This window comes from Plectropomus leopardus, chromosome 17 (assembly GCF_008729295.1).
Source record: "Plectropomus leopardus isolate mb chromosome 17, YSFRI_Pleo_2.0, whole genome shotgun sequence".
NCBI lineage: Eukaryota > Metazoa > Chordata > Actinopteri > Perciformes > Serranidae > Plectropomus > Plectropomus leopardus.
Genome location: NC_056479.1, coordinates 26,391,534 through 26,410,693, shown reverse-complemented (window position 1 = coordinate 26,410,693; position 19,160 = coordinate 26,391,534). Strand labels below are relative to the sequence as shown.

Sequence of the window (19,160 nt, the reverse complement as noted above, 5' to 3'; positions counted from 1 at the left end):
ATTACTGAGCACAATAGGAGTGGTGCCATCTCTATCTCTCTGACATTGTGCCCTCTTGTGGTTGCGTTGACTCAGTGGAGATGTTGTGCTGCAGAGAATTTTGTTCTTAATACACAACAGTGAAATTTTTGATGTTGTTGAAGGAATTAATTAAAAACCAATTAAGTGCCAAAGACCAAAAAGATGCCAATGTCACATGGACTTTTACACACTTGTATTCCAGATAGGTGCCAAAGATGAGTGAAGCACCACTGACTTTAGGTTTGCTGCGAATTTTAGAATGACCTCCGATAATAACATGGGATTGACTTGATAAATAATTTGAGGAAGATGTTTCTGTTTCTAAATATTTTATTCTCTCTGCATTGTCTTTTAAATTCTCTTTAATTTTTTTTTGTTTTTATTTATTTTATTGATAAGTTAAGTAACTTAGTAACTTAACTTTTTTCTATTTATAGACTCATTTATTCTACTAAACTCCTTGGCTGATTTTTATTTTTATAATTACTCACCTTTTTATTTGTCTACATGGCACTAGAGTGAGTCTGTTATCTGATTTTTTGTTATCTGACCTGTTTCAAAGCTGCACCATGACGACACCAGTAATACACAATGATCTTATCTAATCTGCTTTATCTATCATTGTCATCCAATCTAATGACATACAATCTGCACTAATCTAATCAATCCTATCTAAAATATCTAATCTACCAGTAATCTAATCTATTCTTTCTTTTCCAACCAATCGTAATCTACTCGTTACTTTAGTCTGGTTGAATCATTTCACATGATGTAATGTAATGTCATGTAAAGTAATCAAATCTGAAGTCATCTAATTTTATTTTGTTTTAGATTCTAATCTAAAAGAAACTGAATCCCATCTAACTTCATTTTGACTAATATAGATAATTTTAGACAAATCCAATATTAGACTTTAAAACTATATTAGAATATGAATATGTTGGTATTTTCTAGAAGGTGAGAGAATCATCTAAAGTAAGTCGTAGGTATCTTCTATGTTAAGTATTATGGAAGTTGTCATGCACACATGTAGCCTAAATGAAAAAATGCATACTGAGTTATGTTCTTTTTATGTATTTACTTAGCCTGATAATTTTGGTTAAGACGATGTCTGTTCTGAGGGACTTTGTTCATGGACATTTTCATATTTGTTTGTGTTTCAGTTTCATGGCTCTCGCGGGGTGTTGCGGAGTTTAAAAGTTGTCTGTTTCCATTTAGTCCCATTATAATTGCCCCTCTGGCCTGGGCGTCATGCAGTAATTAAATGAAGATGGAAGTAATTGATGTTATTGTATAGAGCAGGGTGCAGCAGTATGTTGTTGGCCTGGTTTGCTGCAGCAGAACAGGTTGGAACTTTTTCTTTAAACATTAAATATTAGCTCGTCAGTGTCTTGCAGCTATCAGCACAGCCGCGTACTTTACTCACGTCACTTACTACAGGAATAGATGAACTCTACATTTAATGTTTCAAGTTTTACGTTTCTTTATTATCATAGGTGAAACCATTACTTTGGCAGTAAGAATCTTCTAAGGATTCTTCCTAAAAACTCATCTCTCAGTGAATGGTGGGACATCCTGTTAATCCTCAAAGTCGGTTTTGGACTCTAGTTCTCTAAAAGCACTGTATTAGCTGAAGTCTGTCACACATTAATACATCATTATTTACTAGAAATAAAATGTATAAAGTTCTGTCTGTTTGCTGCAAACCTGCTACTAAAGTATAGCAACTGATGTAAATATGAGTAAAAGACGGTAATCATATTAGGAGGAGGTGTTCACGTGATGTCAGCCTGAAGAGGTCTTACCTGGCTCTTAAGCAACCTTGCAAAAGAAGACCATAAAAAGTAATTAGAGGTCTGATGAAAGTTAGACAATTATGGCCTGCCTTTATTGCATAATTGTCTTTGAAAGGTTAGAAAATACTTGACCGTGTAATGAAACCTCTTAACCATCTCAAAATCAGTGATGTAGTTACAGTTACAATTAGATACAGTTTTTCTTCATTTCTAAACATCTTCAATATAAAAGGGACAACCTGCACGACAGGATCTATTTAATGAAGCAGCGAAACAACATAAAAGATATTTCACAAATTACAAAATCTCTTTAAGATAAGACAAAAAAAAAGTTAAGATGAGATAAACCTTTTTTGATCCACTGAGAGGAACCACCAATAAAGACACAGAAATCTTTTCAGATGGCCCAGGTGGCCAATATAAACTGGCCCAGCATCGGCACGAGGAGAGAAACAAGTCTGGCAGCGTCGGGTTGTCCAACTCATTTGAGACTCAGGATGAATGGCGTCCCAAAATCAGGACAAATAAACCAACCCTATTACGCATACCAACACTGCCATCACTCGGCTGTCATTAAAATGACCTGGCCCAACATCCGCTAAATCTCGGCACACTGAAGGTGATAAGTTCTTTTGCCCGACTCCACTGAGACTCACGATGAATCATACAGAAGAATCAGGAAAAAAAAAACTGGCCTTATTAAGGCTGCTGACACTTGCATCACCAGGCCATCATAAATAATAATCTGGCCCAAACTGGGCAAACTGTAAGAAATAAGTCTAGCCACGTTTGGTTGCCCGACTTGGCTGATTAATGTCGCCCCAGAATCAGGGCGGTTTATCGTAATTCAATAATTCATCACTATCAAAAATGGCCTTCACCAGCATCAGCCCAAACTTGGCACGCCAGCAGAAATAAGTGCCACATCTGACTGACTCCAGTGAGACTTGGGATGAATAATGTTCAAGAATCAGGCCAAATAAAGTCGCCCAATTTCAGTTGCTGAGACTGCCATCACTCTGGTAGTTCCCTGAACAACAATCTTATCATAAAGGGGTTCATAACCTATGTGTATCGATTAATGGGTCTTTGGCGCAAAAAAGGTTTAGAACCACTGAATTATGGACGGCAAGAATTAATATTGTGATTGGTTTAATTTAGTTGGGTCTGTAACTGAGTAATTCGAACGAACTTACAAATACACGCAATTTAAAGGCAGTTTTTGTCACCAACATTCAGTGAGCATGGCTAGATATCTCAATATCCATATTACTGCGAAAATGGAGGGTTGACTATTTTTTACTATTGTTGTTGCACAATGAGTTTTTTGGTAGTGATCAGTAATGTGGATATAAAGACTATATAGGTAAAGGTAAGACTGATAATTACATCAATTTACAGCGATGCAGCTCTTTATTTAAAAAAAAGATTTTATTTTAAATTCACTTTGAATATGAAACAAATCTTTAAGTGCTACAAGATAAAAATCATTGGCAAAAAACGATTTAAAAAAAACCCAATATTAAAGCAAAGATACTTTAAAATCAGTTCAAACTTATGATATCCTAAGTCTAGGACTGCACCCACTCTAATATCACACTATCAATATGATATCAATACATTGCTCAACACTAATTCCATTGCTTTTATTTATGTTTATTAATCATGCAGCCATCTGCTGTCATATTGTTCCTCATCATTGATAAATAAGGTGTTATTCGACTCTAACACAAACTATTTACACTATGCATCCTCTGTTGCTTCCTGGTCTTTTTCTGTGCAGCATCCATCACTCCCATCACTCCCACTCCTCCACTTGTAGGTAAAAGGTCAGCTGGCTCTCGAGCTGCATATAAATGAACTGCTCCGCCCACTAGTGGACGTCACGCCGGCCTGGCTGTGATTGGCTGCGGCTGAGTTAGCGTTGGAAAAAGACACCCTGCACGTTCTCGTTGTGTTTTTAGGTGCGAGCTGAACCGTGTGACTGAATCCAACCGAGCCGAGCCGAACCGAGACAGCAGGACTGTAGTAGAAGAAGAGAGGGCTGTCATCGTGCACGAGAAGATACAAAATACCTCCTTTTAAAGCCTAATTTATTTATTGAAATATTTAAACTGACGGTTGGACACGTATTCATTTCTTATGTGAATTATTTTTTGTTTGCACGAGCGTGGACCTGTGACACTTGCAGTTAAAAAGTGCAAATTGTAAACTCCAAGAGAAGAAGAAATGGAGAAATCAAACGGCTTCCCGTCGGACCGAAACATCCTCTGCCTGTTTGACGTGGACGGCACTTTGACACCACCGAGAGAGGTGAGTGCACGTGCATCCATATTTCGATATTATCGGTTATTACAAGCTGTCATAACAGCCCCCTTCTTCTCTGCACCTCCTGCTCCTTATACCCCTCTCCTTCATAATTTGCCACTATTTTTTTTCTATTATTTGACACAGTAGAGCAGACTGTGTCCTTCAAAAGCTTCCCAAAACACTGCTTTTATATATTTTTACACCTTGATATTCTCTATCCTGCGCAAACACCTGGTTACCCCCATTCCTGTTTACCACACACAGTGCTGCTGTGACTCATGGTATGCAGTCTGGTAATGTATAGCTCTGTTTATGTCTGCTGACCTATTTAAGTGCCAAGACACACATGGGAACTGCCCTAACACTGTCACCTCATGTGGGCTTTAATTGTGCTTTTTAAAATGAATACACTGTAAATTTAAATGAAATTTAAATGCATGCCATTTTCCAAAACCCCCTTTTAAATGGTTTTCAACTAGGTATTTGTGCAGAGACTTTGGGAAGAAATCATGTATTTTATTATCCAGTTATTCAGTCATGACTTATGTACTTCCTGTCTTCCCTCCTTTTGTCATTGGGCTTTAACACTTGGGTTTATTTGAGGTAACCGGAGTGAGTGAGTGTGTGTGTGTGTGTCCACACACCCTGATATTACATAATGCGGGCTCCCTTGTGTGCAGCTCTGAGCTTTTTCTGCCATATGTTGGAATACTTGGAAAGCTGTGCCAAATTACAACACCACAAAGGCAAAGATTGCAGTCCTTTGTTCTGTGTCTCTCTATGTAATTACACTTTAATTACACAGCGCAATTCAGAGATTGAGCTTTTTAAGGATGGTACATAATGTGTGTGTGTTCATGCATGTACGTTTTCTTGTATTCTGCAGAAAATCAACCCACAGTTGGATGAATTTTTCCAGACTCTGCGAAAGAAAGTGAAGATCGGCATCGTGGGAGGGTCTGACTACTCCAAGATTGCTGAGCAGCTCGGGGAGGGGGATGATGGTGAGCAATCCTCTCCTCCTGTCTTAGTTTGTAACTGCTGCTGCATTCATTCACCCAGCTGGATCACACTGCATGACCAGCTGTTAGTGAATGGGGACATAGGCCAAACTAAAAGTACACCAAAAACATTTTCCCAAAGATGATTTCTGACACTGAAGGTAGTTCTTATCACTCTGATATTTGTTTAAATGATGGCTTTTATGATAAGTTTGGTTTTAATGAGGGGGGCTGCTCGCGATTGGTCGGACAGGTGTTTTGGCGGGATCTCCCCCACAGCGGAGATCGGTACTGTGCAGACTCCAACTCCGAATGACATCATGGCAGCAGCCATGTTCAGGATATTTTAGCTCCATTTAAGCATAGCTGTGGTAAGTGGGGAGGCGTCGCCGGTCTTAATATACAGTCTGTGACTGTCACAAGCACAAGGCTCTCATCCATGAGTAGATGCGTCTTGTTTGCCGTGATATGGATGGTTTATCACTATAAAGGAGTGCGCTACAATGCGCTCAGCTATGTCTTGGAGCTTGCCTGGTAGGGAGCCGATGAAAGTGAGCTGAAGATAGCTTGTCACTGTACGCTACAGCGTGTTGTTTCACCAACACAAAAGGACCGCCTCTCATTTCATCTGATTAGAAAATGGGATAAAACGCCAAAGACAGCAGGCAAGAATGCAAAGTGCATAAAGCAGAAAAACATAGTTGTTCAGCAATGCAAAAACAGCTAACAAAACACTTGACTCAAAACAGATACAAAAAGCCGCCCCAGGCTGCTAAAACACATTCTGTCAGGGCCTACTTTGGTAAAGAGAAAATAGTTCCTACATGAAATTGCTCACAACAAGGTCCTTGGATTATCTTGAGTAACTGAGTTATGATTTCAGGAAAAATCATTACCAGCCGAGTGCCATTTAGTTCCATAATATATAATATTGGACAGAAGGCAGACATCTATGGCAGATATCGCCAACTCACACCAAAACAACCTAGAATGATAAATAGCACTAGAGGTAAGAGGAAAAATAGGTATTTTTGATTTGGGGGTGGCTTGTACCTTTAATAATGAGCAGCACAGCATCCCACAGTACAGCTATAGAAGGATGTAAATGCAAAAATTTTACTTAGTTCAGCCTGGTCACTTTCCTTTGTCTGTGTTGCAACCCACCAAGCTGGGTTTACTGTGTCTCATGATGACTATCTATTGCATTTCAACTAATAAGGACTGTCTTGATATGATTTCACAACAGCACATTGGGAGCCAAAGGTTGGGCCATTGCTGACATCCGAATGCAAGCGGAACTCCTATGATTCAATATATAATTTACTTTGTTAAACTTGCTGCCAAAACACACTGGCACACTGACCCTCACATTACAGCGCCAACAACCTCTCAGCTGAGTTAACACACGGCTGCATACACAGAATGAAATCTTATCAGTCTCTAAATATTAGGCAACTGGTATGCAGATGTATTGCGCCAAGACGGAGCAATGTGGTTTTATAACCTTGCCAAGTGTGCTCAAGTTGAATCATTTCATACTTCATGATGCACACAGCTGAAAAATGACACGCCAAGTGATGAGTATCTCATGTTGTTTTGGCATTTGTTAAAATCCAGTACAACCTGTACTGGTATGAACTAAATAATCACTTGACACTCCCAATAACATTATTTAATTACACTGTATCTTATCTTATCAAAGCTATACTGTGCAGGATCTGTCAGCTTCTGCTTGTAAACAGTATCACCAGTGCAAGTGAAAGCCATCCCAAAATTTTGGAAAATACAGGCAAAGGGCAGATTAATAGACAGCCACAAACTTGTACTGGGTCATAATTGATGATTGAGAGAAATTACTTTTGTACGAGTCTCTAAATTGTTTTTAACAAAGACCCTGCATAGTATACCTTTTAAATTATAAATGATTTAAGCAGCTTTTTGATCAGGCAAGGTTACAGACTTTTAATACAGTGTTTGCAGATCACTTAAAGGCCAGAGTGAGAGGAAAGGTCAAACAGATTAAACTTGGCTTTTCCAGGCAGTGTTACATACACTGTAATCTGTTTCAAGGTAAATATAGCAGGCTGTTCTATTCTTCAGTGTCCTGACCTTAATGGAAGAGTCACTGCTAATTAAGTTGATTGTGGGGATGGGCAATATATCAATATTATATCAATATTATGAGACCAGGAGCTTGGCACAAAACTGTGGGCCCTGTGCAGAAGTAGTCTATGCATTCTTTCCCTTTGCTTTCTTTTTAAAAATTTTTCAATTTTCCTTTCTTGGGAAAACACAGTATAGGTTGGTGCTCCAACTTATAACTTTAGTGGGTGTCTAGGCAAATCCTAAGGGGGCCTCAGAGAGCTTCCACTATTTTTTTGTTTGTTTGTTAACAACAAGTTCTGCATTCATACAGATTTATTCAGATAATGTCAATTCAGTTATGGCACTATTTATTTTTTTAAAAACTGCAAAAAAGTTTTCTTTAAATGGCTTTCAAAGTTCCCCTCCCATTGGGGCCCTAGGAAATCAGTCCCACTTTTCCTCCCACTACGACGCCCCCGTATAAGACTAGATATCATCTTAGATCTTGGATATAATAATAAATGAGTAGAGTGATGTACAATTTTGTAGGTTTTAAAGAATCTCCTGAACACATTTAGCCAAATTTCACCTGTCTCCTCTGTTGCAGTGATACACAAGTTTGACTATGTATTTGCTGAAAATGGGACAGTGCAATACAAAGATGGGAAACTCCTCTCAAAGCATGTAAGTGAACACTAAAAGTCTCATTTCTTTACAATCTCAGCTGGTGTGCAATACATTATCTGTTTTACTTAGGTCTACATGATTGTGCTACATGTGCTTCGCATCATGTTCACATTTAATGTTTACAAAGAAATGAGAAAAATTAAATAATTAAAGTAACCATTCTTTACAAATTTGGTCTAAAGGACTTCTTTAAAGGAAGTTAAAATACAACAATGAATCTACCTCACTGATCTCTTTTCCTTAATCCTGTCAAACCGTATTGATACACCAGAAAAAAACAAAGCTTAATCATTTTGACCTGTCACAACAATGGGACAGAGCACAGTCTGTAATGTGTTTATGAATTAAGTGCATTTTCGTCTCGTTAGGCCATTCAGAACCAGATCGGGGAGGAGCTGCTGCAGGACCTGATCAACTTCTGCCTCAGCTACATGGGGCTCATCAAGCTGCCAAAGAAAAGGTGAGACTTTTGCCTAATTTCCACTACATGGTTCAAGTCAACTCAACGTAGCACACTTTTGGAATCAGGTCCTTTTCTCTATTGCATTTTTTTACAGCAAAAGTGTACCCCCTCAGTGTGGGTGAGAGTCTTTTTTGAGTATCATAGTAATGCAATGTAAAACTGCCGTCATCTTTAACGCGACACTCACTAAATCCTTTCATCAGCAACCGCACAGAGGAACGTCTGCGCTTCTTCAATGATACAGTGTAGTTTTACCGGCTGCAGTTTTTTAAAATCTGAGTTGCACGACTAAAAAAGCTTCGGTCAAGTAGGAAAAATTGTAGGTTTGTGCAGGATGTCCTGAATCACACTGTCAGCTCAACTCATTTTGGAACCTTGACCAAGAAGGTACGAAAAAATTAACAGCTACAATCAACAACTTTTGGTTATGGAAAACCAAAACCAGAGCAAGTTGAGGTGAAGAGCTGCAACACAATATTCAGTGGACTGACAAACCTACCATAAGAGCCACTTAATCACATATATTCTATTTGGCAGAAGTGTTAATGTTGGTCTACGACATGTATAGGTTTTGATATTCAAGTTTTTACAACAGTTTCTGTATATTTTGAATGGTGTATAGTAGTAGACTAAACCAAGGTTATGTTTATATTTACATTACTTAAATAATATTTCAGTGAGAATATGGGCTAAGTTATGTACTACAGCTATGGGGCCATAATGCAGTTTAGTGCAAGTGACAAAAGAGGGTAGGATGACGTGCTAGAAGACGACGATAAGTCTGCGTAGGTGTGGATCGATATATCGATATATGTTTCCGGCCATGCTTTATTTTGTAGCAACATGTTTTACCATTTTTATGAGAGACACGAATAGGACATCAACTCAGTGGACAAGACAAGATGCAATTATAATAGGACTTTGCCTGCTGTATTTTTTTGTTTTACAAAATAAACCTTGTCAACATTTTTTGATGCCTCGTGAGTACTTTGATTTTAAAAAATGGAGCTGCAAAACGAGTCAAAAGTGAGACACCTCACAGGCTAAGTGATCTGGGAACTATAGTATGTTGAAACAGCCACTAAACCTACCAACCTCACAAGACAGTCAGGCCACTACTTACTCAAACCAGATGGACACACACACACCTTTGACCTGCATTCTTGGTACCCTCTGCTCACTTGACATTCATCAGCACTGACTGGCTGAAGCAGGTAAAAACATGCTCCATTGTGATTTCTTGGTACGAATAAGGTTAAAACACAATGGTTAACATGCTCTGCTAACAGGATCTCTTTTAGACTTGGTGTTCCAACAAACCAAACAATGGTTAAATTAAGGGTTGTCAAGTATTTTCAACAGGCAACATGCACTTAAATCATGCATCCTTTTCCACCTGCAGGGGAACGTTCATTGAGTTCAGAAATGGAATGCTTAACATTTCTCCCATTGGTCGGAGCTGCACGCAAGAGGAGCGAATCGAATTCTCTGAAATCGACAAGGTAAAATACTTCTTTGTAATGAATTTGTTATTAGTGGCCAAAGTTACATTCCTGCTGTAAAACATGTTGGAGGATGATGTCTGGTGTCCTCTGTGGTCACTATTTGCAGTTCATTCTTCTGCTGTCTGTACTGCACTTGTATGTGAATCATTAGCCTTGGATTATGGTTCACTGGATAACATCAAATCATGTGTATAGTTGAAATATTTTTGCACTGCCTGAAGCTTTTCTGCTGCAAGTCAGGCTGTATGGAAGTATTGGCCATTTTGCCGATACTGCAATGAATTTGAAAGCTATTTTATTAAAATGCACTGTAGCACAAATTCAGCAGCTAAGCTAAAGAAAAAAGCGTTACACATCAGGCGCTGAGAGTCACAGACCGCGGTCAAACAATGTCAAGCTTTCAGGGCAGCTTAACAGGCTGTCCATTGATGGATCACAGAGCCGGCCGATATGGAGGAAGCAGATAGCAGCATAGGAGGAGAGTTTAACCCTTTACTTCCCTACTAACATTTATGCAGCTGGATCCTCTGCTGTGTTCATGCGTGAAATAATGTTTACTCATATTAAATGAACAAAAATGACCTGTACACTACAAATTGCCACACATTTGATATGAGGATGACTGAGGGTAGCCAGAGTGTTAAATACACTTCTCGTGTGTCCAGCAAGTCTAACTGTTTCGTCACTTTCTCTACAGAGAGAGAAGATCAGGGAGAAATTTGTTGCTGCCCTAAAAGAGGAGTTTGCTGGAAAGGGACTACGGTTCACCAAAGGTGAGAAAGCCGAAAACTTGTTTACAAGCACGTTCCCTCACAATGCACGCATCTTGTGATATGTCACTCACAAAAAAGGATTGTATCTGGTCTGTCTGCTCATGGTTACATAGAAAGACCAATAGATGCAATGCACGGCAAGATTCACAAGACTGACATATATGCACAGGAAGCTCGCACAGCAACTGTAGGATTTTTTTGTAACCAGGAGAATTGTTCTGTTTCTTCCTTTCATTCAAATTGTAAATATTTACACCTGCTTTGACAAGACAAGAAGGCAGCAAACTTAATTTGCGCAGGCCTAAGCAACTTTCATAATGAGCATATAGGACTGCATGGCTCCAATACAGAGAATACTAGGCTAGGATACTTTAGGCTAGGATCCACTCATCTGTGGTTACAACAGAATGAGATTCTCACGGTACAATAGCCATCTGAGAAAACATCACGATTTCACAGTATTTTTATTATAATTATAATTATAATTATACCTTGTGAGTCATGAATAGGCTACCACACAAAGTCAAGCATAATTTTTTTTGTCTCCCTGCGATTTTTTTCCCTGTGAGCCTTGCAAGCTCTATCAAGTTGTCGGGCCCTGGGATAATTGAAACGTGCATTGCAACGGCCCTGTCTCTGAGTCATAGAGGTCACACCAGCAACAGCATCTTTGTTTGTGTTCTTTGAGCGTGTTCTTTCAGGATCCTTCTGTCTACCAGTAGTTTAATGGCAAACCAGTTTTACAGCATATCTGTCTGTTGATTGTCTCTTATCTCTGTTTAAAAAAAAGACCCCTGGCATTACATATGAAGTACTTTGTGCTGGACATTGGAGCCCTCAGTTAACTATTACACACACTCTCACACACACAGTCTCTCTCTCTGTGGCAATGCAGCGGCCATAAGGTGAAATGGATAATTGATGTTTGCTTACGTGCTCTGCGAGGTGTGAGCCTCTGCTGATGACGCCTACAGGCTGTACACAGTTCAGGCAAACAAAGGAGATAGACAGCTTGTTTTTTTCCTTGATACTTTTCCTGTTTGAACTTTGCATGCCATTTTGTTTCTGCTGACCAAATTCTCAGAGTTTAACATAAAGTAGATTATCAATTATCTTAAGTTTATTAATCAAACCCAGGCTTTTTAATTACTTTCATTGAGTTAATTTTATCAGTCCCAATCATAAATAACAAATATATAATACTATACAACACACAAAGAAGATATTTTGGGGTTTTTCACAGCCTGTGATATGTCACTGATCTGCAGCAACATTGATTATGACAATGCACCTAGTAAAAATTAGCATGCATTTTCTGTGTCCTCAGGTGAAAATAGTAAAAATTACAAATTCCAAGGCAAGAGCCCAGAATGACACCCAGAAATAATGCAATGCATGTTTTTATGAATGGGTTCTAGTGGTGCATTTTTTGCACTTAACAGTCTGAATGTAACAATTTTGTTTTACAGTGTATTTTAAACTTATTGTCAGAGCTGAGCTGGAAATTCCAAGATTAAACAAAAAAACATAATCTTGCTAAAGATGTATGCCATAAGTATGAACACAGCCAAAATTATCAAAAAATGAAGAATGACAAGTGCACAATATGTGGCAAAAAGTCCCTAAGGGTTAAAGCAGGTTTGACTTTTTCCAGAAGGATGATAATGCGCGTGCACACTCAGGCTGCTGAGGTGGAAAACAGGCAACATCCGTACCATTTGCAGATGTTTTACTCTTCACTCTGTTGACTCTGACAATAAGGAAGCAGGCTGATGGCTTCGGAGGATGTTGAGATAAATTTGTTTGCTTTCCTCAGTGTTTATCTGCTTCTGCACAGCTGATCTCTGCAATAGGTGTTATATAAATCTGGCGCTCTTCCCAATCTGCTCTGAGAGTACAAAATATAAGGGAGTTTTCAGGATGGACACTGATTATGTGAGGCAAAAAGCTATTATTCTGTATTGATTTTTCCTTATTAAATGTTAACGATCACAGAGGAGATGTACTTAAAGAGAAGCGAACCCTTTGAGACTTGTAATGTGTATCTATATAAGGAACATTTATTTCCTTCAATTACTTATTCATTTCCACAGTGTCATTCAGGTTTTTCGCCCATATATTCTCTGGAACTTTGTACTTTTTGCACCATTTTGTTTAATATAAACCAAAATGCAAAGTGACCCCTATTTATTAAGGCAGGTTGTGTGATTAATTTAGGTTTATTTGCAGTATTCTGTGTTTAGAAGAAGAGTTGAATAGGATTACACATGCACATATATGCACTGTCAGCAGCCTAGCAGACGTTTTGTGTCTTTGCTCAGGCGTGGGGAAACGGAGGCGGGGGGATGGGTTGTTAGTGGTTGAAGCACTGAGATGTTTATCATGTGGGGTTGATGGTGTTTGGGATGGAGGCGTGTGGAGGGTGTGCGCGTGAACCAGTCCTCTGATTGGCTGAAAACTCCTCAGCTGTGCCTTTGTTGTTGGCCCTTTAAACTCATTCACTGAGACAAGGCAGTGAAAAAGATATATAAGGGGGGAAGGGAGCAAGAGCGGATTAAAAGGGAAGTGCTGCAGAGAACTTTGGAGGCGACGTCACAGCTGCAGTTCACAGTTTAAAGGTTACAACGGTTGTTCAACTCACAGCTAAGAATCAATGGAGATTTTAATGAAAAACTAGCCTGCAATGGGAAAATAAGCTGCAATGCAAACCAGAACTAGACTGACACTTTAGATTTTTTCACACATAGTTCCTGGAAAATTACTGGAATAACCCTTCAGGCACCACCAGTGATCTCCAGTAACCACACATGCACCACATTCAGGAGCATTACCGCCTTTACACACACCAGAATATGCGGGACAAGGAATGCAACTAAACCCCCCCCCCAAAAAAATTGCACATGCACATGTTTTTTTCAAACACAGGTAAACCCACTAAATTTAGGAGATAGACTGCATTCCCACTGCCAGTGAACACGCCACTGCAACAGACGAGTCTGCCTTTCTGTGAGTTTTGTGTGTGTGTGGGGATCTTCTCTTTACATCTCTCTTACCTATTCAGGCTCTCTTTCAAACTGGGTGTATACAAACTTGGAATAATGTTTGAGCACAGCACAGGAGGAGACAGACGGTAATTAGTGACGGCACGTCATTGCATCTCGCTAGTTGACAAGATGACATTACGGTGTTCACCTGGATGTTGCGTTTCCATCAATGCCAACCAGAGCCAGAGGCAATAAATACCCGAGTCTACCGCAGAGTCATTTCACCTGGGTGTAAATGACTTTCGTACACATTCCCACTGCGGTAAAAAGCCAGGTGTTAGTAGGTGCTAGCAGGTTTTTTGTGCAGTGGGATGAGGCTTTACTATTTTTTGGAACATGGCAGGCGAGGAGCTGTTTACACTGCGTAAATCATATTTACATAGCCAGTTCGTCATTCACGCTTGGCATCGTTCAGTCAAAAACTAGCACAGACTGTGTGCAAACCTGTGAAGCATCCCATAAATAGTGCAGTTTGTCTCCCTGCCAACAAGTTCTCTGAACTGTTGAGACGAACAGGTTCGTCCCTGCCGGATAAAAGCCTCCATCAGTCTCAGCCTCTCTTCAGAGTGTAAACAGCTTTTGTTCTGCAGAGCTGTTGACTGTAAATACAGGTGGAAGATTGCAAAAGGGAAAGTATTCACCATCATATCAAATGTACTGATGAATAAAGATTATGTGGAATGTGACATGAACACTGCTTTTCTACTCTTTCCTGGAAAAAAGGCAAATATGTTTTTTCCTCTTTAAAACGCAAGCTATTGTGAAGATATGTATACGAGGAATAGACAGAAGGGGTCGACCGGCACTGGTTTTTCAGTGTCGATACTGATTCTGATTATTACTATTTAATGAGACCAATAACCAATATTTGGAACTGAGATGCATTTACAATAAAAATGAAAATATTTCTGTCAATTTTTAGGATTTGAACTTCAACACAAAACTTTGTTTAAATGTCTTCAGCAAACGTTGTTGAAATGTTCAACATCATATACAGCAAGTTCCCAACAACTTTCTTTTATAAAGTTAAGTGAAAATTTGAATAAAAATAAATACTTCCCCCCATGCTGACACTTTCTTTTCACTTATTAATTAATTAATTTAATGGGCGATCATTAAGGTAAAATGCTGATACAGTTAATTGGCAAATTGCTAACTATGGGCCAGGCCAATAATCTGTCGACCCCGAAATGAGAGTGTACACGATTGAGTAGAATTAAGCTGCTTATCATAATAATAGTGCCCTTTTTGTCATTATCTCTTTTAGGCGGTCTCATCAGCTTTGACATTTTTCCAGAGGGCTGGGACAAGAGACTGTGTTTAGAGCTGCTGGAGAGTGAAGGACTGGACGCCATCTACTTCTTTGGCAACGAAACCTCAGACGTAAGTTAATCTTGGGAAATGTTTACAAGAGGGGGCTTTATTCAGTGAAGTGGATACAGATACTGACAGTTTCCCACTTGTATTCTTTAAACACTACATGGCAGAAAATACTCAGACACCCACACATTACGTTTATTACAGCCTCCACTCTTCCGGGAATGTTTTCCACAAAGATTTAGGAACCTGGCTGCAGGGATTTGCAGCCATTCAGCCACAAGAGCATTAAGCCCCTTTCCCGTTAGACAAAAAGCCCACTAACATGTGGCTTTTGTCTTGAGTGGGAAAGGTTACAATCGGCATTCACTCTTGGGACAAATGACTTTGCAGCAGTCATGAGTATTTTTTTGGCTCCAGCTCAGATCGGCAGTGATGGAAACACAACACTCTATTGGACACGCACATTTTTTTGCCCCATTTCCGGTGCAACAGTCACTTCTGCAAATCTTTTGGATGGCAGCCACAATTTCCATCTCCAACCAAGCAGTGCTCAAACATGGTTTCAAATAAGTCTGAGTTTGAAAGAGAGCCTGAAATTAGAAGTAACTATCATAACATTTTCAGTGGCCTCAGTGCTACTTCTGTTTACTAATCCTGTTTTCCAGCGTGTTTGTGATGTCAAATGTGACACACCAGAAAAAAACAGAAAGGCATACTCATCTACTTGCAACGGCAAAGGAGTCTATCTCCTACTTTTAGCACGTTTCCTACGTTGATTACAAAAAATGCATTCACAGCAGCCCCCAACCTCATCTGGGAAGGCTTTCCAAAGATATAGGAATCTGGCTGCAGAGATTTGCACCCATCCAGCCACAAGAGTATTAAGCCCCTTTTTCACTGGCCAAAAAACCTCACTAACATCTGGCGTTTGTCTTTGGTGGAAAAGTTTGCAATCTGCATTTATTCCTGGGACAAACTACTCTGCTGAGGTCTCTGGTATTTATCAGTTCAAGCCCCAAATGGCTTTCTACTCCTCACTCACCCTGTTTTCCAGCATGTTTGTAATGTTAAACCAGTAAAAAACGAAAAACAGAAAAGCATACTTCGCAATGGAAAAATGGATAAAAGGTATATTACCTTTTATCCACCTTTTTGTGAGGTCAGCCCCTCATGTTGGCTGATAACACATCTGGCTGTTAACATGATCACAGTGATAACGCCATGACTTAGTGCACGGTCTGCCGATGACTGTTTATCCCAGCTCAGAGGTTAAAGTTCAGCTGTCATGACTGCAGATTAGGAAAGCCTCGTCTGAAAGTATGCTTATAATTGCGATGATTCTCTTTTTCAGGGAGGAAACGACTTTGAAATATTCAACGACCCACGGACTATCGGTTTCACAGTCTACTCTCCGGAGGACACGGCCAGGTTCTGTCGAGAGCTTTTCTTTGATACTCCGCCACATGAGCCCTGATGTCCTAAAACGCCCCCGATCACTTTACACAACTCCCTGCCTGTGGGTCTCTGCTGATACGGCAACAAGCAACTCGAACCCGGGCTATTTATGAACTGCTGAAAGGTACTACTACTGATTTTAACTGTATTATTCATATGATTTCTCTAAATGCAAATAGACAGCAGCAGGATGATTTGAATACGTTTGTACAATAAATCCTGCTGTTCTTTTTCGAAACAAAAAAAGGGACAGAAACTGAGGAAGAGTTACATGTTTATGTATGTGAAAGTTTTAAGTACTGTGCCAGAAAATATGCTTGACTGCAGTGTTAACGCAGTGTGATGTGTAGCATGTAACATGAAATTAACCAAAAAGCTTAGAGAGATTTTTTTTTTAAATCTGCAGTGTTGAAAGTTATTACTCCAAATTATTTGAGTAATAGAATGATGTTTTGCACTAATTTTGGCATAATTTCATACCAAACTTTGGTATCATCTTGTTGAACACTGCTGAAGGAGATGATAAAAGTGATACAGAGAGTGATATTTAAACAGGTGAGGAAACATTTACATGTTGTTTTGTGAGCCAAATTTGAAAAGGAAATATGGATGAAGCATTACGGAAAATGTGGGTCTTTATTGTTCTACAGTTGAGGATATATGTATCATTCCAGCTATTTAAATGTCTCTATAGCGCTTTGGGCTAGATGTGATTTATTGTTTATTTACTGTGTGATCTAGGGTTGGGCCAGTGTGAAAAATAAATTAATAAATAAAAAATTAAACCGATTTGATATTAGGCCAAACATCTGACCAAACTGATATACCAAATTTCAGCACTAGGTGTCACACTTGACTCAGGAGTTGCTCCTGAGTAGAACACGAGATCAGGAGTATATTTCCATCCACTGAGGGATAATGCCAAAAAGTTCCAGAAAATGTATTGCAAAAAAAATTACGCTTGGGGGAGCTGAAAAAGTTCAATAAAAAGAAAATGCAACTAGGTGCAATGATAACGATGACAATGATAAGCTACTGCTAGGCTGAAACAAAATACTACAACTGTAAAGCCGTGTTCTACGCAGTTTGGCATGATGCCATTTCGTAGTTTCATTTTGCCAGTTGGTTCAGCCAGTTTGCATAAAATCAAACCAGTTAAAGCTCTTACACCAGACTAGAGTGCCAAAACTGGATAATGACCCAACTCTAGTGTGATCCTATAAATACCAAATGTCTGTTTTAACCTCACAAAGCTGCTTGAAATGGAAGAAGCTTGCACATATTGCCTGTCTTGCATCTTTAAGTTGTTTAAATGCATTAAAGTGAAGATTTGTCTGTTTAAAACTAAACATCACTGACTCCACAAATTCATCCTAACCAGTGAATTAAGCTACTGTGACCAAGTCACTATATAAAGTCTTTTGTCAGTCACAATGACAGTGTTTTATGTAAAATATTTTTACAAGCTGTATCATGGCCTGCACGCAGGGTGAATATATGTATTGGTGCTTATTGCTTGGCTCCTTGTCGCTAACTTTTTTTTCAGATTCATTTTCAACAGCTGCTTAAAGGGTTATCAAAATATCTGTAAAAATCATTAAGACATCATAATTGTAAATACTTTTGATAAATCAGATATATCAGCTGCAGTAAACACTCCCATCTTGAAGACTAAAAGGCATGTAGATGTGACTTTTATGCACACCAGAAAATGACCTTTTATTGTGTCACTGATGCTAACTGAATAGAAGACTGGTCATGTGGTTTTTCATTCATTTATGGATAAAAATGTATTTTGCGTCAAATCATTGTAATAAAACTTTTTTGATATCATGTCACTGACCTCAACTCTTCTGTCGTTCTTTATGCTGTTCAGCCAAACTGGGTTTTGACCCACAAGCTCTTATTATTTATAACTCACTCACAAAACCACAAACTCAAGACTTGCTTATGAAAAAGGCTGCAGGTTCAACATTGTCCACCTCAGCTACTTTTTTAGATTTTACCACTGGGAGTCGCCAAAAACTTTCAAATCATACCTTCACAGATGCTTTGAAATGAAACACAATTCAACATGTGACTGTTTGAATACAACATGTCCACTTCTCTCTTTATGTTACTTAGTAGAGCCTGACATGAAGTTTCAGCAGTGCTGGAGGAAGTATTCAGATCCTTAAGTAAAAGTACTAATAACACACTATAACAATACTCTTTTACTTGTAAATGCTCTGCATTGAATGTATTACTTGAATAAAAATACACAAGTACATTGAGGAAAATGTAATTAAGTATTAAAAGTAAAACTACTGAATTAAGATATCCAACTAATTAAAAGGAAAAGCAGCAAGTCCTTATATTTGAGAAGCTGGAGCCATGAAATGTTTTGCATGAAAAATTACTTACTTAAGATTATTGCCAATTAATTTTCGAATCCACTAATCATTTCAGTTGCATTTGTGTATTTTTAATAGGTTTGTGTGCAAAAATCTTAATTTGTACAGTAATTACTAACTTACATTATCAAATAATTCTAGTGGAGTAAGAAGCACAATATTTCCTTCTGAAGTGTACTGAAGGAAAAGTAGAAAGTGGCACAAGAGTTAAACTAAAAAATAAAGTAAAAGTATTTCAAATTTGCACTTAAGTACAGAACATGAGTAAATATACTTAGTTACATTCCACCACTGGGTTTTGGCAGGC

General features: G+C 38.8%; 1 protein-coding gene across 1 annotated transcript; it reads left to right on the top strand.

The window, feature by feature from the left end:
* Positions 1-3,774: 3,774 nt before the first annotated feature.
* LOC121957184 (phosphomannomutase 1) lies at positions 3,775-18,293 on the top strand. The gene is made up of 8 exons (XM_042505710.1): positions 3,775-4,130; positions 5,014-5,131; positions 7,821-7,897; positions 8,269-8,360; positions 9,766-9,865; positions 10,566-10,641; positions 14,953-15,068; positions 16,357-18,293. Exons 1-8 carry the CDS (start codon positions 4,047-4,049, stop codon positions 16,477-16,479), a joined length of 786 nt encoding a protein of 261 aa, XP_042361644.1. The 5' UTR covers positions 3,775-4,046; the 3' UTR covers positions 16,480-18,293.
* Positions 18,294-19,160: the final 867 nt, after the last annotated feature.